Source organism: Prunus dulcis, unplaced genomic scaffold, assembly GCF_902201215.1.
Source record: "Prunus dulcis unplaced genomic scaffold, ALMONDv2, whole genome shotgun sequence".
Classification (NCBI taxonomy): domain Eukaryota; kingdom Viridiplantae; phylum Streptophyta; class Magnoliopsida; order Rosales; family Rosaceae; genus Prunus; species Prunus dulcis.
The window spans coordinates 61,314-85,543 of NW_023010029.1; the positions used below are offsets into that span (position 1 = coordinate 61,314).

A 24,230-nucleotide genomic window follows, 5' to 3' on the forward strand; every position below is an offset into this window, starting at 1 on the left:
CTTAAATAGAAAGTCATTCACCTCTACCTTCATTTCATCCTTCAACATGCTTTAGATTTAGTGACTTATCCAATCCATATTCCTTAGGATAACTTTATCTAGGTTCCCTTGGATAACAGTCACAACTATTTTTTTTAGCATTGTAAACTTTTCTATTCCTATTTAATGAAAATTTCCCATCATTTGGCAAAAAAAAATTGTACCTAATTTCCATGACAAATGAATATAGGAATATTTAAGATGTCTAATGGAGGAAATAGACGTGATTATTTGGGGACATGGAGACCCACTAGATGGAAAAAAAAATATGGCACAATTTGCAAATATTATGGTACTAAATTACTCATGTATTTTACCATGTAATGTATAAAAGGGGCATTTAGTTCATGGAAAATGGCAAATTTAGGTATGAGAAATGGTTGCCTGACACATGGGAAAATAAAGAGAAAATGAAACCCTTCACCCCCATTGGGTTTTATTTTCTCCTCACATGGGAAACTAATGCACCATTTTAATGACCCTTTTTCCCCATTAATAATGTAGAATTACAATAGAGCATTAAATACATTATTTTTATTTTATTTTATCTAATATGAGTATAATTGAAAAATAAAACAAACTTTGTTTTACATTCATACACAAATTTCACATGGGAAATGAAAAAAAATGATATTACTGATATTTTTGAAACCCCTCAATATTTTAGACCTTGCTTATATATATCATCAACCTTGTTAAGTTTTGATTTTTCACTTCATTAAAGGGTCACTGAATGACAACCGCTAAGCCCCATGTGAGAAATCTCAAGGCTAAACAAGTATCGTGGAGGACCAATATTCTTGAGTTGAAGATGGTGGAAAAATTTGCTATTGTTTAGGGCCTGTCCATTGATTTTGGAGGCCGTGGGTAGAAATAAAAAAATTGAGACATTTTATTCAAGGGTTAAATACTTTTTTGATCACTGGGTTTTACATGAAAATTAAATTTGGTTATTGAGAAAATTTTTTAGCCAAATTGGTCACTGTGTGTCCCAAAGTTTACAATTTATAGACATTCCGTTTTCTTTCGTTAAATGCAGTATTTATTTTAATTTTTTTAGGAATCACCTTCATTCTTCCTCCTCTAATTCAACAAGTTATGGTATATTGTGCTATTAGAGTTAGCAAATTGGGGGAAATCTTGGGTTGAAATCGAAATTGTGAGGTATACGGAAAATCAAAAGCCCAAACCAAATTAAAATGAAATCAACAACTTACCAATATATTTTTAGTGCTTTATCACCTTGATTACGTCTCCTTGTCATCCGAAGTCACGATACGCTTCTCACTCCATCGATTTAGGCTTATAACACCCAATTCGTGATGTTATACCTCATTATTTCAATTTCAACTCAAGATTTTCCCCCATTTTTAAAACACTTATGCACAATAACCTAACTCATTGAGTTAGAGGAAGAAGACTTGAACGTGCTTCCTGAAAATATAAAAATATAAAAATATAAACTGCACTCAATGGAAGTTAATAAAAGATAAAGAAATGTCTATAAATTGTAAACTTTTGGAAATACAGTGACAAATTTGACTAAATTTGTTTCTCAATAACCAAATTGAATTTCCATGTAAAACCCATTGACCAAAAAGGTATTTAACCATTTATTCAATGTTTACCTTATTTTGAACAACAACTTAAATAAAAAGTTTCAAGCGTAGGTGTTAACTGTGTTAGTTTATGTAAAATAGGCTCACTATATGAAAAGTAAAGAAAAAGGCACAAAAAAACTTAGAATAAAGCCAAAAAAGCATCAGATACACACAAAATGAATATATATATATATATTTTTTATAGTTGCTAGAATATCTCTTGAGCTAAAAGGTATTATAGGAGACCCCATTTTTTGGAGCCCTTGTGCCATCGCCAAGTCCGCACAACATGTATGGGTCGAGCCTGCTATTGTCATCACTTGTGATTAAAATATCATAAAAAAGACTGACATAAAGATATATAGGGCCTTGAGGAGTAATTTGCTCTGCACTAAGTAAAGCCTACCATAATTAAATAACTTGAAAGCGTCTTCCCCATTTGACAACATCCCAAAGGAAGACATAGTGGTGCGCACAGTCCGGATTAAATTGATTTCTCCTTAAAATTATCGTCGAACTAATTACAATATAATGATTTGATTTGGTTTGATTTTGACAAAACATATTAAAAAACAATGTCAAATTAATAGATAAAAATCCATATATAGTTGTAGTAGTTACGCGGCATGAACGAAACCCTTACAATTGAAACCTTATCGAGTCAAAAGGTAGATCAAACTGCTTTAGTTTGTCCACGTAATTTTCCTCTCATGAGCTTCAAGATCTCAGGTATCTGCGAAGCACAACAAAAGTTGAATCAATACATGGATGATTTTATCTGTACATCAAGCATTCACGACACTAGGTTGTGCGTGTTGTGTTTTTGGCTTACCATACATAGGTTGTATGTCCTGACTTGTTTTGGACGTGGTTGACGTGTTCCAACCTTTTTTTGTGTGGGATTTCTAGCCTAATCTAATAGGGCTTATGTTTCCTATTCTTAAGTAGACTTGTAACCTAAGTCAAATAAGCTATAAATAGGACTTTTGGGGCTAGGTTAAAGGTATAATCTAGAAAACAAGGGGGCATCAAATTGGGTTTGAGCCAAAAGGGTGAGAGGTAAATAGAGAGCTAGGGTTTGAGAGAATAGAGAGCTAATAGGCTTTTCTTGTAAACCAAAGTTGTTCTTATTCTTCTAGTGAAATTTCTCAAGGGGATCATTGGAGAGGATGTGGACACGTTACCGAACATCTATAAATTTCTTGTGTTCCTGGTTGGTTTGTTTACTTTTGTGTGTGAGCACGCTCAATTTCCTTCATCGTTGGTGTGGTTTGTTTTTTCTCGTAGTCCATTGATAACAAGATCTTGTGTGTTTCCGCATAATAGTGCACAATAGTGAGAACCAACAACCAAGTACCCATTAATAGATATAAGAATGCCTTCCGACTAAATCCCAAAAATATATAACTTTGTACTAAATCCACAAATAACTAGTTAAGAATCCCAACATCCTACCTATATCCCATTTCGAAAAGCTTTTTTTCCCCACATTTTTCATGTTTCAAGTAAATTTTCATTGTTTCTGTAAAATTTTACTTCATGTTTTCACAGATTTTCTAAAATACGAACAACCGATATTTCCACCGAATCAACAATTTCATCCTTGCACACAGGTACCGGAAAATATAAAAGTAAGATAGAGAAAGCTTGACAAATCACCAATCAAAAGAAGAAAACAACTTACTCCAAAATAATGTTGCAATATTGGTGAATAATGATCAAGGGCCATGTATATTTTTTCAACCAAGCTCGATAGACTGTCCACCTCCTGCCCCAAAAGATCAACCTGAAATCCAGTGAGAAATGATCCATTAAATATACCACAAAATTACACGCTTATTACAGTATCTGTAAAAAACTTACAAAGTATGTTCTTATGACTTGGGGAATAAAAACTTTGAAGGCTATCTTTGTAATCAAATTTGATATAATTATATACTAAAAATATATCTAATTGAACCTTCAAACACATATAACTCCAAGACGTTTTCAAGTAGAAAAGAAAACTAAAGTAAAGCTTAGTACTGTGAAACGGAAAGGAAATCAAGATTAGTAATGGAAGATAACTTCCAATCATATTTACAATACCATTCTATCATCCAACAATATGTCTCAAACCATCTTCTCCCATAAGTATATGCAAGCAACTATTCAATTCCATAAGTTTCATAGCATGAAAGACAATCCGAGGCCGAAACATCAAGTTGAAATATGCATAATACCTATCTGATTTACATACCTCGGCTTCAGCTTTTTCAAGGTCAGAACATTTCCTTTCAAATCCCTGCTTGTATAGAATCTTTCTTTTTACAAGTACTTTAGCTTTTTGTTTAAGCGAACGCGATTGAGAACTCAAAATCTTCAACCTGGAAACAAAATCACAGAAATACAAAAGGCATTTAAAGTTAAAGCACAGAATTAGAGCACGAAAGGCATTTACAGGTAGAGCACTTATAGGTTACAATAACTGAGCAAGTACCTTGAAGATTTTCCTGAAATATCTTGTGTTACTCTACATTCAAAATCAGTAATCGCTCTCAATAATCCACGGCTATAGACAACTAATGATTTCAATTGCTGCTTGAACTCCCTTTCTTTTGCTTCAAACAAAGACACAGCATTCTGCTTCTCTTGGTTGACATCAAGAAGCATCTGATCTAACTTGCAAATATCTGCCTTATGTCTTTCAACCAAATTACGATGTGCAGCATTTGATTCACCCCTTAAATTTTCAAGCTCTTGAGCAGCTAGTTCACATCGCTCCTTTTCCTTTTCCAAGGCAGCTGCTGCCTCTTGTTCCAATCGCTTCTTTGCTTCTGCCAGAAAGAGTATTTTTTGGTTCAACTTTTCTTTGTTTGCAACCTCAACTTCTAGTTGTTTTCCTTTTTCTAGATTTTCCATCTCAGCATCCTTCAAGGCTTCTCTGAATATAACTACAACTATTTCTTGCATGATGATGGACTCCATATTCAAATGTTCAATTTCACCCCTTAAATTTTCAAGCTCTTGAGCAGCTAATTCATATCGCTCCTTTTCCTTTTCCAAGGCAGCTGCTGCATCTTGTTCCAATCGCTCCTTTGCTTCTGCCAGAAAGAGATGGCTAGAAGATTCACCATTGTGCTCTGACATTTTCTCTGCAGCTTCAGAAACTTGTAGTGAAAGGCACTTAATTTCCCTCTTCTAATCTGTGAGCAAATCTCTGAGCTGGGCGTTTTCTGAAAGGAGTGATTCCAGTCTGTCTTTCAAACGGCTAAGACTTTCTTCATCGATACCAAATGTAGCTTTTGGCTCATTTTCGACAAGAATGTCATCTAATTTAGAAATAACCTCAGATATTCTCCTCCTCAGCATGTCAAACTCCTTATTCTTCTTTGATGGCAAAGAAGATCCCCGTTCTTTCAACAATTCCCTCCTGAGGCTGAACAGTTGTTCAGTCATATCTTGCATTTTAGACTCACGATTTCTCTTCAACTCAGTCGTCTCAGTCACTGGTGGACCCAGAAATTTTTTAGCGGAGGTGCAAAATTGACTAAGTATGAAAAATGGTTTTTCGAAATAATCATTTTCTCAAGATAATTTTTGGCGGCTTTTATTCCTTACACATCAAATAAGAAAACTTGATTTTATGGGATTTTAGTATGAAGTATATATTGACTTAATGAGCCATCATTCTTAGCCTAAATCGTATTTTGCACTAAAACCGAAATTTCATATTTTGATTTGGTGGGAATTTGATTTTCTAGTATTTTTATTTGAATCTAAATGGGGGGTACTTCCTTATTTACATTGTAAACTTAAGTAAATTGAGTAATATAAAAATAAATTAAAGTAAAAGGACAAAGACATTTGTACACCAGTTGAGTAAAGGGGCAATTTGAAGTACCTACGATGGTTTTTCGGGCGAAAGAAGGTGCAGCTGCACCTCCTTGCGCCTTAATGGATCCGCCTCTGGTCTCAGTATTATAATAATTTATCAGTTCAACTCTTGACATATTTATTTCTGACTTATCATGCGCGCCATTTTCTTCCCAGCTAGATGATGATGATGATGATGATGATGATGTTGATGTTGGTGATGATGTTGATGATGATGATGATGTTGATGTTGGTGATGATGTTGCTGGAGATGGAGATGATGATTTAAGATCGTTCAAAACCTTCCGGTGGGGACGGTCTCCCTTCTTAAAATTATTACTTTCTTCGTCACCTTCCAAAGATACATGAGAAGATAGCTGTCCAAAGTCAGAAACAGATAGTGATATAGAAATGGCGTCCAATTCCTGCTGTAAACCTGATATCCTCTCTTTCATCCTTCCATGCCCATTCACATTTTTATCACTATAAAACTGGTCCCAAATTTTTTCTTCGAATCTCCAAATGCAATTCCTCATCACAAATGCTTCAATTTCTGCTTTAAACTCCTGTTCCTGTTGCCACTCACGTACATCAGCCTTTGACAAGCGAACCATTTGTTCCACCTGTTGAAAGCCAGTTTCTATTGCACTCTTTAGACAATTAAGCGTCCTATCTACACCAATCCATCTGTCAGAAACTATATCTTGCTGTATGTCACTCAAACCCAACAACTCAGAAATTATCTTAACTGAGCTGCCTCTTATGCTATCAATTTCTGCCTCGAGATTCTTAAACTCCTCTTTAGTTGCTCCTCTTAAGCTGCTCAAAGATTGTTCTATTCTTTCGTGCTCTAAAATAGCTTCAAGAGAGCTAGGATGCATCTTGTCTTTGGTACCTTGTTTAATAAGTCTGTTTGACTCCTGGCGCATTGCTAAAGACGCCAAGAATTCATTTTCAACACCCTCAACATGTAACATTTCTTTCAATTTAGTCACCTCTAGTTCTTTATCAGCAATTTTCTTTGCTGCCTCTTGTACCATACCCCTGATGACTGTGTCACTCACCACCCTCAACACGGTCAACCGGTCATTGATATCTTGCCAATAAGAATCAAATTCCTCAACAAGGTCAACATCCCCATTATCATTCTCCTTCACATCATTGCTAAGCTGCAACCCTCCATTGCATAATTGAACACCGTTACTCATGATTTATAAACTCTCCGCAGCTTCTTAGATTCTTTCGCATGTAGAAAGAACATTACCAGCAAGACATTGTACAGAATACCCACTAACAATGTATAATCCCCAGAAAGTTATCACTTAGGCCCCAACAAATACCAATTTACTGTGCAGACTTGTCGAACTGCAAAATTTCAGAAAGAAAAATAAATAAAAATTCAGAAGTTTACCCAGTGAGAATCGTAAACCATGATGAAAAAAAAAAGTCCCAATAACTCGAATATTGTAGAATCAACTAAATTTCTTGGAAGTGTGAAACAAATTATAAACGGACCTGCTTAGGTCCCAACAAAAATGGAACAAAACAAAAGAGAGAAAGCAGTATCTAAGTCATTAAAAAAAAACACAGTACCTAACTCTAGTTATTTGTTTTTCCAATTTCGTTCGTTTCTACAAGGACATAAGTCAAGCAGAAGTAAACGTTGTTTTTCCCACCGAGACCAAACAGAGTGAAAAGACCATATGGAGAGAGAGAGAGAGAGAGAGAGAGAGAGAGAGAGAGAGAGAGAGAGAGAGAGAGAGAGAGAGAGAACAAGCTGAAAGACCAGAAAGGATTATAAAATTCACCTTAGGGCCTGCCATGGCCCCGCCCCCCAACCCCTCCCACCCCCACACCCCAATTTTTCCCATACACTGTATTATATAGCTGCAGCTCATATTTTGAAGAATAACAGACCACCGTATAACCTATAATCACTTTATAATAATTTCATTCACAATTATATATTACATGTTTGTAGTCCCACAATTAATATAACGAAAAAAAGAAGAAGAAAATGAAGCCATATTAGCCGATTAATCCTCCAATACTCATAATCAATGACTTTGTTCATAGTCTATTATTTATTAAAATTTTCTTTTTAAAACTTGTTTTATGCTTCGGCCCCAACACATACAATCCTAGCTCCCCCCATTCACCAAACCAATTGCATTAAAAAAATACAAATTAAATATTTAAAACAAACACCAAGAAGTTACGTACTTACCAGTGAAGAAGGCTGAATCAGGTGAAGAAGAAAGATAAAGAAACATCGCAAGTGAAAGTGATGACGACAAACATGATTGCTTGCTAAACAATTCCTTTGCTTGTATGCTTGGACAAACTACTTTTGTAGATGCTTAGTAAAACAAGCTCAAATACCAAAATGAACTACAATATTCAGCTTTTTAACTATTATTTTCTCAACTTGAGCTTTCACCAAATCAATTCCAGACCAAAAAATAGAAAATACAAATTAAATATTTATAACTGGAAGCACCAAAAAGTTACTTACCAGTGAAGAAACTGAGTCAAGTGATGAAGAAAGATAAAGAAATATCACAAGTGAAAAAAGTAATGATAATAAACATGATTGCTTACTAAACAATTGCTTTGTATGCTTGGACAAACCACTTTTCTAGTGCTTCAAGTAAATCATACCAGGTGATGTCAGGACAAACTACTTTTCTAGTGATTTACTAAACTCACACATATCGATATTATGACTCGAATCTAGGGTCATTATTGGGAGATCATTTCTCCAAACTACTACACCAATAGATCCTTAGTTAGAGAAAAAAGGTAATTGCACTAGAATTTTTCTCCTCCACATGCTAAAAGTAACTAGGTACGAAATAAAACAATTTTTTGTGTGGAGACACAGCGATCAGGGGGAGGGGAAGGAGCTCAATAACACATTACCAATTTTGTATAGATTAATTGGGCCGTTAACCTCTTTTCCAGTTTGGTTGATATTTACATGATGAGCATGTAAAGCACCAGGTGTATTACATTAAAAAGTACACTGAAGTCTATCAATGTTATAAACTCCTCCTCCACAGTGACAAGAAATACTAAATCACTATAAAAAAAAGTGGCGACAGTCACCATTTTGTCACCAATTTTGGTGATTGTTGTGGGGGTTACTATATGGATTTGGATGTCAATATAATTTATTTATGCCACTCAATTTTTTAAACCAATTTTGTCCTTATTACGGGGGAGTGTCCACCAGGTGGGAAAATAAAGATGGACCACTAACAAGTTTCGATCCCATTGCCTTCATCACTACGGCAAACCCCGATTGGCCTGTCACCTTCTTTAACATTGGCCAAAAAAAAAGTATCTGGTTATATTTTCAGGGATTCTGAGGTTTTGCCTTCAGCATCGGTAGTAAGACTTTTCTTATGGCTTAATTATTGTTACAGTTGCACAGCCAGGACGGATAAAGTATCAAATCAAAGTGATGATTCCTCTTTTTTATCACAAAAAAAATAAGATGTGCCAAAAGATATATAAAAGAGGATACGTACGTTTTGAAGCAGCGCCTAGGATCAAAAGGGAATCACGGAGCGAATATGAGAAAAAGGATAAAGGGAAAGGTAATAAGGATATGTGATGAGAAAGGAAGTAATAAAATACAAAGCATAATGCAGATGAAAAGGGAATTTCATGCTCTAAGGTCTAAGCCTTAAGTAACAGCATCATTTCAATGTAGATCCAAGATTGTCATATGCTTATGACCCCATATTGAGCTATGATTGATAAGGCCACGACAAAGGCTAAGGTACTCTCCTAATTGCCATAATTGTACCATCTGAATTTTACGTGCATGTAAAATTACACTTCAAATTCCAACAACAAAAAACGATTGTTTATTCTATTTCTCATACTTTTTAATGTTGAGTACTAAACATAGGGCTCGTTTGGTGACTAGTATTGGATTGAATTGGATACTCCATATAGTTAAAGCATATTTAAGGAAGAAATGAATTTTTTATTATACCAAGTTGAAGGTAGAAGATGGATTACTCATGAAAAAAACTTATCCCATATAATCCACACAAAATTGGAGGATAGCAACACCTTATAAATAATCCCTTCTAATCCTCCTTAAATAGAAAGTCATTCACCTCTACCTTCATTTCCTCCTTCAACATACCTTAGATTAATGACTTATCCAATCCATATTCCTGAGGATAACTTTATTTAGGTTCCCTTGGATAACTGTCACAACTATTTTTTTTTTTTAGCATTGTAAACCTTTCTATTCCTATTTAATGAAAATTTCCCATCATTTGGCAAAAAAAAAAAATTGTACCTAATTTCCATGACAAATGAATATAGGAATATTTAAGATGTCTAATGGAGGAAATAGACGTGATTACTTGGGAACGTGGAGACCCACTAGATGGAAAAAAAAAATATATGGCACAATTTGCAAATATTATGGTACTAAACTACTCATGTATCTTACCATGTAATGTATAAAAGGGGCATTTAGTTCATGAAAAATGGAAAATTTAGGCATGAGAAATGGTTGCCTGACACATGGGAAAATAAGGAGAAAATGAAATCCTCCCCCCCTTGGGTTTTATTTTCCCTTCACATGGGAAACTAATTCACCATTTTAATGACCCTTTTTCCCCATTAATAATGTAGAATTATAATAGAGCATTAAATGCATTATTTTTTATTTTATTTTATTTAATATGGGTATAATTGAAAAATTAAACAAACTTTATTTTACATTCATGTACAAATCAAACATGGGAAATGAAATAAAGTGATATTACCAATATTTTCGAAACCCTCGATATTTTAGACCTTGCTTATATATCATCAACCTTGTTAAGTTTTGGGTTTTCACTTCATTAAAGGGTCATTGAACGACAACCGCTTAGCCCCATGTGAGAAATCTCAAGGCTAAACAAGTATCGTGGAGGACCAATATTGAAGATGGTGGCAAAATTTGCTATTGTTCAAGGCCGGTCCAATGATTTTGGAGGCCGTGGGTAGGGATGGCAACGGGTCGGGTAGGGGCCGGGTATGACAATACCCTCCCCATCCCCGCTCTCCATCCCCGCCCCCATCCCCGAACCCATCCCCGTTTATTAGGTTTCGGGGAATCCTCGTCCCCGTCCCCGTCGGGGGACTATCCCCCATACCCGCCCCGAATCCCCGATTTTTTTGGTATAAAAAAATATTTATCATACATTTTAACATTAAGTTTCATATTAATTTATCATTCAACATATCCAAATTAACTATAAAGTTCAACTCAACTATTTAAAATCACATCAATATGAAATTCCATAGAAAATTAGGAAGAATTAGGAGAGGGAAGTTAACTTAAGGTTAAACATAAATATTATAAATATTTATTTATTTATTTAAATATAAACATATATATTTTCGGGCCGGGTTCGGGGATGGGGACGCCAATACCATCCCCACCCCATACCCATAGGGGATTTTTTAAGTTCGGGGATCCCCGTACCCGGTACCCATTTAGACCCGAAATCTCCCCCCGTTAGGGTCGGGGACCCGACGGGGACCCGCCCCTATGGGGATTTTTGCCATCCCTAGCCGTGGGTAGAAATAAAAAATTGAGGCATTTTATTTAAGGCTTAAATACTTTTTTGGTCACTGGGTTTTACATGAAAATTAAATTTGGTCATTAATAAATTTTTTTAGCTAAATTGGTCACTGTGTTTCCCAAAGTTTTCAATTTATAGACATTCCGTTTTCTTTCATTACATGCAGTATTTATTTTTATTTTTTTAGGAATCACCTTCATTCTTCCTCCTCTAACTCAACGAGTTATGGTATATTGTGCTATTATAGAGTTTAGCAAATTGGGGGAAATCTTGGGTTGAAATTGAAATTGTGAGGTATAAGGAAAATCAAAAGCCCAAACCAAATTAAAATGAAATCAACAACTTACCAATATATTTTGGTGCTCTATCACCTTGATTACATCTCCTTGTCATCCGAAGTCACAATACGGTTCTCACTTAATCGATTCAGGCTTATAACACCCAATTCGTGACGTTATACCTCATTATTTCCATTTCAACCCAAGATTTCCCTCCATTTTTAAAACGCTTATAGCACAATAACCTAACTCATTGAGTTAGAGGAAGAAGCCTTGAACGTGTTTCCTGAAAATATAAAAATATAAAAATATAAACTGCACTCAATGGAAGTTAATAAAAAATAAAGAAATGTCTATAAATTGTAAACTTTTGGAAATACAGTGACAAATTTGACTAAATTTGTTTCTCAATAACCAAATTGAATTTCCATGTAAAACCCATTGACCAAAAAGGTATTTAACCATTTATTCAATGTTTATTCTGAACAACAATTTAAATAAAAAGTTTCAAGCGGAGGTGTTAACTATGTTAATTTATGTAAAATAGGCTCACTACATAAAAAAAAAATAAAAAAAAAGACCCAAAACAATTTAGAATAAAGCCAAAAAAGCATCAGTTACACACAAAAGGTTTTGTTTTGTTTTGTTTTTTTATTTTTTTGCTAGAATATCTCTTGAGCTAAAAAGTATTATAGGAGACCCCCCCCCCCCCCCCTTTTTTTTTTGGGGGCCCTTGTGCCATCGGCCAGTCCTCATCACTTGTAATTAAAATATCATTAAAAAAAGATTGACATAAAGATATATCAGGCCTTGAGGAGTAATTTGCTCCGCACTAAGTAAAGCCTACCATAATTAAATGACTTGAAAGCGTCTTTCCTATTTGACAACATCCTGAAGGAGGACATTGGGGTGGGCACAGTCTGGATTGAATTGGTTTTTTCTTAAAATTACCGTCGAACTAATTACAATATAATGGTTTGATTCGGTTTTATTTTGACAAAATTCATGAAGGAAATAAATTCGAACCAAACCAAATCAATTTAAGACGATTTGGTTCATCCAGTTTGAGCCTAAGCCCAATTTTCTTTCTTTTTGTATTTTTTCAATATTTTTAACCCAGTTATAACCAACAAATTCACAACTTGCTTCACACATAAATCATTTTCTAGAGTACGAAATCATCATAAAGCTCAACATGTCATAAAACTTCAAATTTCAATAACTAATATAGCTCAATTCAAATATCTATATATAGTTATTATATAATTCGAGTATTACACATGTAAAATATAATATAAATAAAATCATATTTACAAAAGCTCAAAACCAAACCAAACCAAATCATATATGATCCAGTTTAGTTTTGAAACCGTTTGACTTTTTCTTAATCAGAACCAAATTAAACTGATAATTACGATTTTGTTTGGCCGAATTGATTCCCACCCCTAGGAAGACACATGCACCCCTACATATCACCATGAAGACACGAATGATTAACATCTAGTTAGGAGGATGGGTTCCCGTGACAGGTTATCTACGACTTAAATGAAGTGTTCTGTAGACATGAAATTGAACTTCAATTATTGAAGAAGGTAATGGGTGGAATCCAAGAAAAAGGCAATTGCTTCATGAATTTTTGGAGTCTAATAGCATTTCAAAGGGAGATGTCAAATGCAAAATGTTAAATTTGAATTTGATGGCTTATGTGGCAATTTGACACTTTGAAAAAAAAATTGAACTCCACCCGAAAATGCCAAATATCATATTATTTTATTATATTTTAAAAGCAAATACGGCTCATATGATACATAAAGTTTTGAAAGAGACTAAATGATAGTGGGGTCCATGACTAAAAAAATATTTAAAAAATATTTGACATCAAGCTTTTTGATATGTTATTTTTGACATATCTCTTCTAAACTTCAAATTCATGTAGGATTTGACTACTCGGTTGGAGACGCTCTAATAATCTGATCGATTTTAGTGGCTATTAAATTGGCTGATTTTTTAGTGGGGTTTAAATTATACAAGGGTCTTATTTCAAGGGGTAAAACAATTGAAATCCAATAAACAATTACAACTAAAACTAATAAAAACGAAAAAATTTAAATTAAATTAAATTACCAATAGAAAAAACACATTCTGATTTTTCTTTCCACTTGTCATCAAACTGGCAAAAACACAAAAAAGAATTGTCTTTGGCACTGGAACGACGTCGAGTTGTCATTTGGCATGGAAACGAACCCAAAATCCCGAACCAAATCAACAAAAATGTCGTTGAAATTTGCGACTTAGTTTTTTTAACACCAAGTCCCATTTTCACTCTTTTTTACCCTGTATTAGGTTAGAGTTTGCAATTTTTGGTGAAAATTCCATTGAATTACGTGTCACCATAGTTGACGAATGACACAAGGGTGAGGGTGTTATCTTTTTCCTGTTTTGACGAAGATATCGTGCCATTAACCTGACATTAAAGTTTTAATTAATTATCTAACCCAAAATTTTTTTTTTAATTAAATAGGTTACCTTAATTTCAAACACAACCCAGGTTATAGTTTGTGGTCGAACCCCAAGTTATAGTTTAAGTTAATGTATCATATTGAATAATTATCTCAAATTAAAAAGAACAAAATAAAGAAAACTGACCTGAAATTGTTAGTTTCTCCCAATGTCTCATGTAAATTTATATTATTCATGGATATGAACATAAAAAAAGATGAATATTTGGGGAAGAGGAATTGGGGAAGGGGGGGGGGGGGGGGGGGGGTTAACTCCACTACCTAATTACACTCCTTTGCTATCCTTCTTTACACTTTCGTAAAATGATATAAATCATAGTGTTCTCATTGTTGTTAACTATCATGTTACAATAGGCGTGCAAATACACATATTGTGAGAAGTTTCACAAATAAGGTATGATTAATGGTGAAATTTTATTCATGTCAAATGTGCAGTGAAAAAGTATGAAAAAAGCTATAGATCAAATCTTAGATTTCTTCAAATATGTTGTGCCAATCTCTAGCAGGACATGAAGATTTGGATAAAACAAAAGCTGTGGAAGGAGAATCTCAATTAGAAATAGCATAGAACAACCATGTTAGCAGAGGTCTTTAATTAAGAGACAAAAGTAACTGGAATTTTGATATAGTCCAACATATGAAATCTCAGGGTAAAATTGCAATATGGAAAATTTTATAATTTCAGCGGTGTGCCTCTATGAAATGAGTCACACGTCATTAAATTTAGGAACTTCTATGTATTCATAAATGTTGTTCAATAGTTACACTTCGGATATGAATCACAATTACATCAATAAAATTGGGATAAGGTGAATTGCATACCTAAGGTAGGTATGGATAATGGGTACCAATTGACCCAAATGAGTTGCCTATTACGATGGTAGTTTGTACTCGTGTAGCCATTGTCCATCCCTAACCCAAAGCCCCAATAAAAGATCAAGGTCAATATGTTACTAAGATAGAAGTCAATATGGTCCCCAACCATGTTATGAGTTGCAACAAGTTTGTAGTTACTTACGAGTACAATGATAACCAAGATATCAGTGTGCATGGATCTTTGTGGATGTATGAGCACACCTCAAAGTTTCAGACACACGAAAGCAAATATTTATAGTCAACAAATATTGGTCTAGAAATCCGGGCATAGAAGCAACACTTGCAAATTACAAACACCAATCACTCAAGCTTAAACTGAGCCGATTTCAAGTGTATCTTGGATGCGATTTTTCATATTTGTTAAATAAAAAAAAAGGGTTTTAATTCGATTTGTAATTTGACACGTGTGTTACTTTTTGTGTTCTTGATGAATTATATATAAATATTTTTACATGAGCGATATTAGGAAAGTTGTCTTCTCACACACACTATCGAACTGTCACGCGAATTCGAATTTGAGTCCATTGGTCAGTAATGTCAAAGACCCTTTTGTTGAGCTAGACCCAAGGCATTAAAGAACTATTTTTGTGGAATGAGTGTGTCCAATTACCCAAATGCCCTTGGAGCCCTAATGAATAAGTGCCACCTCTTACCCTGTTCCTTTCCTTCTTTTGTTTTTCCTTCCGAGATTTCCCTCCCTTTCTCGCTCTCAGACGTCTGGAGGCGCGAATCTCTTTCAAGTCTCTTTCTCTCTCATTCTCACACTTACCTAACGCCTAGTGATTTTCGAAGCATAAATACTTCATCTGTTATCTATCGTGGCTCTCTCAATCTCACCAGAGGTAAGAAAACTTCTCTAGCTAAAATTTTATTCAAGAAGCAATTTTTTGTACTCAGTAGTTGTATATCAAGAAATTTTTGTAGTGTTTTCCTAAATTTTTGTAGAGATTTCTGTTAGTTTGGACGGTTATTTTTGTACTGTTTTCTTGATGATTGCATTTATGCAAATAGAAATAGTTTTTGATAAATTGTTGGAATTTTGAAGAAATATTGGTTTGAATATATATGCTAAAAGAACCAAGTTTTGAAACAGAACGGTCATGGAAAGATATTTTAAAAGGAAATCAACGGTCATGGAGTCATCATCGCCTCCAAACGAAGTTGTTAATAGTTCAAAACAAGCTTGCTTGGAAATCAACTTGGAAGATCTCCCTCTTGATCCTGGACTACGCACTCGAATTTGGGATTACCATCCTAATGTTCGAGATCAAGTTCGAAGGGCTTATCTACAAAAAGGTCCTTTTCAGCCCCGAAACCATTCCTTCCCCCAGAGGAATCTTAGTGGAGGGCCAAGAAGGTTCATTCCTGCTTGGTTTGATGAATTTCCTACTTGGTTGGAATATAGTGTAGCAAAAGATGCTGCTTATTGTTTCTGTTGCTATCTTTTTAAACCAAATACTGGAGAACAAGCAGGCAGTGACTCTTTTGTTGGCAAAGGGTTTTCAAATTGGAAGAAGAAGAGTGAAAGGTTACAAGGTCATGTTGGAGGACCGATGAGTGCCCACAACCAAGCTTGGAGCAACTGTAAAGCTTTTTCAAAGCAAATTGAAGCTCAAACTGAATATAAAACTCTTTTGGGTGCATCAGTTAGTTGCATGAGATTTCTTTTGCGACAAGGGCTTCTGTTCTATGGAGATGATGAATATGAAGATTCAAACAACCAAGGAATGTTTGCTGACCTTTTGAGATTACGATGTAATTATGATGAGGATATAAAAGCTGTCACATTGAACAATGCTCCCTTAACCCTGAAGTTGACATCATCTGATACTCAGAAGGACATTGAAATTGCTATTTCGACGGAAATCATCAATGCAATCGTTAGATATATTGGTGATTCATTATTTTCCATTCTTATTGATGAGTTTCATGACATGTCTTCACAGGATCAGATGGCTATTGTATTACGTTTTGTAGATAAAGGTCATGTAATTGAGTGTTATTTAGGTATTGTGCAAGCTACCGATGACACCGCTGTCTCGCTTAAGGGGGCCATTGATGATTTCTTTTCTACTCATGGATTAAGCATGGCTAAGTTACGGGGGCAAGGTTATGGTGGGACAAGTAATATGCAAGGTGAGTTGAATAATCTTAAGACGCTTATAGTGAAGGCGAATGAGTGTGCATTTTACGTCCATTGCTTTGCTCATGATCTTCATTCAACTCTTATAGCCATGTCAAAGAATCATTTAGAAATTGTGGATCTTTTTACTTGGGTTGCTAAGGTGGTGAATGTTGTTGGAGAATTTGTTGAATGTCGTGACACTCTTCGGGAGAAACATGATGTTTTAGTTTTTGAAGCACTCAATACCAGCAAGCTTTTAAGTGAACAAGGTCTAAATGAGGGCAGCTCCAAATTTAAGACTTTGATAAGCTTGTTTACTATGTTCTCATCTGTGATAGATGTACTTGAGGTCATAGCAGAGTTTGGATTAGATTCTGAACAGAAATCTAAAGCACGGGTTCTATTGGGTCCCCTCCAGTCATTTGGTTTTATTTTTAGTCTACATATGATGATAAACATTTTGCGAATCACAGATGGTTTGTCACAAGCATTACAAAAAAATGATCAGGATATCGTGAATGCCATGAACCTAGTGAGAGTATGTAAAGAACAATTGCAAGTGATGAAGGAGAGTGGTTGGGATTCATTACTCAATGAGGTTTCTTCATTTTGTCAAAAGCATGAAATTGAAGTGCATAACATGGATGACAGGTTTCTAACTCGAGGGAAAAAAAGAGATCAGGTGATCACAAACATGCATTATTATTGTGTTGAGTTGTTTTGTACTGTTATAGATATGCAAATTCAAGAGCTAAATGTTCGTTTCACTGAAATGAATACAGGGTTGCTTCTTTGTGTGGCATGTTTGAATCCGAGTGATTCATTTTCTGCTTTTGACAAACAAAAGTTGATTTGTCTTGCTCAGTATTATCCAAATGACTTTTCTACACTTGACTTAATGATACTTGAAGATCAGCTTGAGAAGTACATTATGGACATGCGTTCTAGCATTGAGTTTTCAGGATTGAACGGGATCGCTGATCTTGCACAAAAAATGGCTGAGACCAAAAAAGACTCTGTTTTCCCATTAGTTTACTTGCTGTTGACATTGGCACTTATCTTACCAGTTGCAACTCCCAGGGTAGATAGGGTGTTTTCCGCTTTGAATATTGTGAAGAATCGATTACGCAACCGAATGGAAGATGAAAGGATGAAGGATAGATTGATTCCATATATTGAGACAGACATTCTTGATAGTATCGACGATGAGGTTATTATGCAACGATTTCAAAATATGAAAAATCGTCCATGTCAGTTATAATTGTAATGAGTGGATCTTTTATCAATGAATACCGATGTTTTTGGTTTTTGGTTTTTTTTGAGTTTTCAACTGTTTTTTTTTTCCTTTCTTGTTTTGAAATATTGTTAGTATACTTTGCATCCCTAGAAATTGAGTAGGTTCAACCATGACTTCTTGTTCAAGAAATAACGAGCATGGTGACTGCAGAACAAGTTACAGGTTTGTGTGAAGAAGTAACATAATCGCATGGTTTGCCACTCTCTCAAATTTAGCAAGAGGCGCGTACTGCTATATGAGAAAAAAAAAACCAGAAGCATTTTATCTGTATCCTCTGGTATCAGAATTTAGTGGGAGTATGCAAGATGAATTTCATTTTGATCGTACTCTGATTTCTGGTGTCTTGTTGTCCATTCTCTACAGACTTTTATTAGCATAACACGAACCTGAAAATGGGAGACCCAGCTGATACTATAGCAGTCTTAATCTGTTGTGTACCTGTTGTCTTCTAGGTAGTGTACTAGCTCATACTAGATATTATATCTCAGGATGCCAAGTGGTGCCACTCTGTTTTTTATATCTTGAAGACCAGGTACATACTCAGATGTCTTACTAGTAAGATATTTCCCAGTATATTTCTTTTCTTGGTTTTTATTTGGAAGGTACATAATGCGCTGTTTTATATGGTCTGTGCTTCTTTTCTTTTTTTATTCTTCATTTACCCATGTCAAGTTAACCCATTTAGCACTTGGCTTCATTTATACAAGCTTCTATGGATTCAAAATTTCAAGCAACACAGACATTAGAATCTTTTTTATTATTTTTATTATTTTTTCACTTCTGTCATTTCACATATTTTCCCAAACACTTGCGTATATGTTATTAACTTTATAGTTGATTAAACTCTTGGCTTAGCACCCAAGAGACCTTTTAGTTGTGGCTTCTCAAGAACATGCTGAAGTCAAAATCTTGCGTTCTATCCCAAGCATGATTGTTAACATGATAAAAGTGCGGTTAGAAAGTTAGAACTAAGAAGAGGTCATCATATGGTGCTGTCTGGAAAAAATTAATGATTGACAAGGTTTTTTTTTTTTTTTTTTTTGGGGGTACAGAAATAAGGGTACCATTGATATTAGACACAGATTTGGAACTTTAAAATTGATTAGGAATTTTTTTTTCCTGTCGAAATTCAGAGATAGGGAAATTGAGCTTACTTATTAAACAAACATGATTGCTGAATGAGGCTAGAAGATAACAGAGATCATAGTATCATTGTTTTAAATTGTTCATTGCTGCATATTGTCACTAACTAATTCATTTTATTTCCGTAGTTCTCAGAATTCTCATATGTCTAGCAGCGCATTTGTGCAGACAATATGCAGGGGATGAATCAATGATGTTTCGGCTGCAATTCAAGATTGACAACGCCTGTATTGGTGACAAGGCACAGAAACAGAGTGAAGTGACTCGGAATGAACAATTTCATGCATCATGCAAAGGAAGCCATTGATTGGAGTGAGTCTTTCAAAGCTCAATAAGTAGGCTTTTGGGATGAAGAGCTGGGGCTTCAAAGGGTGCCATATCGCAGAGTTGTATTGTTGGTTGCCTATAAAGAAATGAAAGGCATGGTAAAGAGTGTTGCTATCCACACTCGATACACAAGTTCTCAACTTTGGACCATTAGTTCGAAACCAAAGACCGTTAATTTAGTCCAACACATTAGGCGGGGCCCACCCAATTTCTAGAATCTCCGAGGTGTTTCTTCTACCTCAATCCACTTTTCACCATTTAAAACAGCCACCAGTCTCAGCTCACTTCACAAATTCCTTGAAAAAGTTGCTCACTTTCTTCTCCATTTTTGTTTTGATCTCTTGATTCTCAGAAACTCCATCCCAAACCAAACCCAGTTGAACAAAGATGTCAATCGTCCCAATCAACGAGCAACGAGGCAGTGACTTCGACCCTTCCTTGGATCTTGACCTGTGGGACCCATTCACAGATTTCCCTTTCCCATTCCCTTCCTCAATCTCCAACGTTTTCCGGGAATTCAATCTGGGTTCTTCGGTAAACTCAAGACTAGATTGGAGAGAGACCCGAAATGCCCACATCCTAAAGGCGGCTCTTCCTGCGTTCATGAACGAGGACGTGCTTGTGGAGCTTCAAGACGAGCGTGTGCTTCAGATCAGTACAGACAGCGGTAGCTTCATGACAAAGTTTAAGCTTCCGGACAACGCCAAGATTGAGCAGCTTAAGGCCTTCATGAGCAATGGGGTTCTCACTGTCACTGTTCCTAAGGAGGAGCCCAGCAGACCCAATATCAGAGCCATTGAAATTTCTGGCGAAGATTAAGGTGGTGAGGTCTTCTTTTGGCTAATTTAAGATAATGGGTAGCTGCGTTTTGTGTCAGAATGTGAATAAAGTTTGTGTCTTTATGTGATTGAAATGTATAAAAAATAGGTGTGAGTTTGTAATGCTTTTAGCTGAACTTAATGTGCTATGTTGTATGATGTTAGATGTTGCGTTCATCTACTCTGTATTGTACAAAATATTAGAAATGATGATCATTGCAATAACTGATACTGCCAATGGAGTATGAAATTGTATGCTGTGTTCATCTACTTTGTATGGTACAATATATAATGGATGATGAAATTTGCAATAACTGATTATGTATTTACATTGAGTTGTTGATATAATCTTTAACATTTATGCAATTAGAATGACAAGATTTGGTCTACCAATTCATTCAAGGAATTGTAGGAAGAACCGGCTTGCTTCATAGAAAGTTCGATTTTCACCTTCAAATCTTTTGCTCTTTGCCTTATCACTTCCCCTTCTTTGCCCACCATAAGCATTCTTATAGCTTCCTATATTGGTCCTCTGTTCATGTCATTCTCCCATTCCAACCCTACACCCCATACTAGGCTCAAGTACCTTGAGTTCACTCTTTGGTCCCCAAAATATGGTTGGCATATCATTGGAACTCCTTCAGAGATGCTTTCAATGGTTGAGTTCCAACCGCAATGGCTCCAAAACCTTCCAACTGCGCTGTGCGCCAAGAGCTGCGTTTGGGGTGCCCATTTCGTTATGCAACCCCTTTCTCCAACAGTTTCTTGGAAACTTTCTGGCAATGATATGGAGTCGGTTCGAACCACCCACAAGAAAGGGTGCTTACCGTTGGCCAGACCCCACGCCATTTCTGCTAGTTCTTTACTGTCCAAGAAGGCTATGCTTCCCACGCTTACATAGATGACAGAGTTGTGATTGTTTGTCCAGCCATGAAATGCAATTCTGGTCCTCTTTCAATAAGCTAATGGAGGAGGCGGGAATAGTTCTGTGCAGAGGACCGATAGGAAACAATGGAAGTTGGTGTTCTTGCCGGAGATGTGCCAATGATGATTGTTCGAGGCAGTCTATGGTGTTCCAAATGATGGCCGAATATGACCTTGAATCGTGGGCGTTCACTATTAGTTGCGGTAAGTCATCCAAATCTCTGAAATTGGTAATTGGTAGGTCTTTAAATCTGAGCGGTTCAAGGCCTGGTACCAGTTCCAGCATCATAGCATCTGCACCCACATAGGTCGAGTACCAGAGATCTTAAGGTTAGTTCAGGCATAGGTTAAAGTTATGTTATGAGAACCAGAGAATCATAGAGCCTTATTTCTCATGAAAAGATTAAAACAGTAATCAATTAATTGATCTATTTGATGTATTAACATCTCATACGGCAGCACTGAGAAAGATGGAAGATGTCTGATTGTTACACACCTGGAATTGGAATGTAACCATCTTTTAGGAGCCTAGGAATTTCTTGGTAAGTCAGCATGTTTGCTGCACTGCTAGTAGACAATATAATGCTAGGAAGCCCTAGATGATTAGCCACCTATTCCGAGAAATACATGTATTCATCATAGATTATGCATGCAATCTTACTATGTTGATCCTCTTTCTCCATCATCCGAGCCAATGACTTCCGGAGCGGGGCTTTGCAGTTGGCATTAAAACCCGATATCACATCTATAAAATTGTGGGACTAGACATTTTGCTCATGTAAGCCTTCATACATCTCTAAGAAGTTGAAATCAGGGAAGTTCAGTGGGTTGGAAAAGTTGAACTGGGTGTCAGCGATTGTGATGTAGAAGCCCTTGGAGTGAAGGATAGTGCCGAGTTGAAGCATCGGAGTTATGTGCCCTTGGAATGGGCACGGAACCAGAACCAATCTGCGGCATCTATGTTGTTTTTCCCTCTCTCTCTTTCTGAGAACAGGTCTGTGTGGCAGGAATAAGTATTTTGGGATTGTCAAATAAGTTGTAAATCCATTCCTTGTAGCTTATAGACTAGCTACATCAAAAGTCAGCATTGAACTCATTCTGTGTATAGAGAAAATTCCTTATTAAGTTGGAAAATTAGGGTACTTAACTACATTTCCTGGAAAGGGTCTTACATTTAGCTAGTCCTTATTTTAAAATAAGATAGAAGACTTTGGAGATTAATTTAATAATAACCTTTGGGGAAGGAAATTTCATGGCTGAGAGCCGATTGGATAACGAAAGCTAGACAATTGGCTTTAGTTGGTCTTTAGTCATAAGACAGCAACCCAAAGAAGCCCATTTTTTGCTTCATTATGAAACCTAGGGTTTTGATTTTGTTACTTGTCATGCCTGAAAATGTTAGTCAATTAACATAGATACAAAATTAAAGCTAGAACACAGCCAGTTCAATGTAAGAGAGAGATGTTAACTCTTGTTTGGTAATCCTTGACCCACTACAGAGGGATGAATAATTGACATTGTTATCCCTGTCTTTTTTAAATATTATTTTTGCTTATTTATTATATTTATACAATCCCTTCTGTTGTGGGGTACTTAAGCTGAGACAATTGACATTGTTGGTCTTCCCTCGGCCATATGTTTTGTTTGGGTACAAATTTCTTTTGGGTTCTATATACCTAACTAAATTAAAGCGAAAATCTAGTTGGTCCCTTTTAGTGCTCTTAACTCTAACAGAACTACCTACACCTCCTTAGTTTGGTAGAGAAGATTAATGAAACAAGAGCAAAAAAACAATTTTTACTTTATTCAACGCTGTGGATGGACAACAGAAGTTTTTTTTTTGACATCCACAAGCAGCAAGCCTCATCTATCAATGTCTGAAGAGCCACTGTTGTTGCAATTACAATGACATGATAAGCTCCACAAGCTTATTCAAGAAACTGTAAGAAGAGCCACCCTTCTTCATACAAACTTCTATTTTCTCCTTCAAATCTTTGGCCCTTACCCTCATCCCCTCCCCATCATCATCTACCATCAGTGTTCTGACAGCTCTCTCTATCTCTCCTCTTTCTAACTTATTCTCCAATTGTACGCCTACTCTCCATACTTGGCTGATATACCTTGCGTGCACCTTCTGATCGCCAAAACTCGGCGTACATATCATTGGAACACCTTCAGATAAACTTTCTAGGGTTGAGTTCCAACCGCAATGGCTCCAAAACCCACCCACCGCGCCATGAGCCAAAACTTCTCTTTGGGGTGCCCATTTGACAATGCAACCTCTTTCTCCAACGGCTTCTATGAAACCTTGAGGCAATGTCTCATTCCAGTCTAAACCACAAATTGAGCCAGGTCTGATCACCCACAAGAAAGGTTGATTGCTGTTAGCTAATCCCCAAGCCATTTCACTGAGTTCCTTCTCACCAATGGATGCTACACTCCCCAAGCTTACATAGATAACTGACTTATGAGATTGCTTTTCGAGCCACGCAATGCAGCTGGTGTCCTCTTCTAGTAAACTACTGGAGGCTGCTGGTGCAATCTTGTGAAGAGGACCTATAGAGAAGATTGGAACTTGACATTGTTGCTGGATCTGTGCTAGTGATGATTGTTCAAGGCAATCCACGGTGTTCCAAATGATGGCTGAGGCCGTCCTAACATTGCCCGCGTTAACGGCTAGTTTCGAATAGTTTTCAAATGTGTCCAAGTTGGAGGTGGGCAGATCCTTGAACCTGAGGGGATGAAACTGGGGCACTGGATTCAGTGACAGAGAGTCTGCAATCCAGAGTTGTGCTCTTAGTTATAAGTAAGAAGAATGAAAATCATAC

At 36.1% G+C, this 24,230-nt stretch overlaps 3 protein-coding genes and 1 pseudogene across 3 annotated transcripts; 2 read left to right on the forward strand and 2 right to left on the reverse strand.

Annotated features, from left to right (window-relative positions):
• Window positions 1-2,164: 2,164 nt before the first annotated feature.
• LOC117612595 lies at window positions 2,165-7,952 on the reverse strand (annotated as a pseudogene).
• A 7,949-nt stretch (window positions 7,953-15,901) lies between these two features.
• On the forward strand, window positions 15,902-18,154 carry LOC117612596. Its single transcript, XM_034341274.1, has one exon. The coding sequence runs from the start codon at window positions 15,902-15,904 to the stop codon at window positions 18,152-18,154; it is 2,253 nt and encodes a 750-aa protein (XP_034197165.1).
• A 1,750-nt stretch (window positions 18,155-19,904) lies between these two features.
• Window positions 19,905-20,811, forward strand: LOC117612598 (18.5 kDa class I heat shock protein-like). The gene has a single exon (XM_034341277.1). The coding sequence runs from the start codon at window positions 20,048-20,050 to the stop codon at window positions 20,477-20,479; it is 432 nt and encodes a 143-aa protein (XP_034197168.1). The 5' UTR covers window positions 19,905-20,047; the 3' UTR covers window positions 20,480-20,811.
• Window positions 20,812-22,972: 2,161 nt separating this feature from the next.
• On the reverse strand, window positions 22,973-24,177 carry LOC117612597 (UDP-glycosyltransferase 76E2-like; the record flags this gene model as incomplete). The annotated part of the gene is made up of 1 exon (XM_034341276.1): window positions 22,973-24,177. A coding segment is annotated over one exon (875 nt), but the record flags the coding sequence as incomplete, so codon positions are not given.
• Between the last annotated feature and the right edge of the window lie 53 nt (window positions 24,178-24,230).

What these genes read in the sequence shown, in the direction of transcription:
- LOC117612596 (XM_034341274.1), top strand. Translation starts at nt 15,902, where the DNA reads ATGGAGTCATCATCGCCTCCAAACGAAGTTGTTAATAGTTCAAAACAA.
- LOC117612598 (XM_034341277.1), top strand. Translation starts at nt 20,048, where the DNA reads ATGTCAATCGTCCCAATCAACGAGCAACGAGGCAGTGACTTCGACCCT.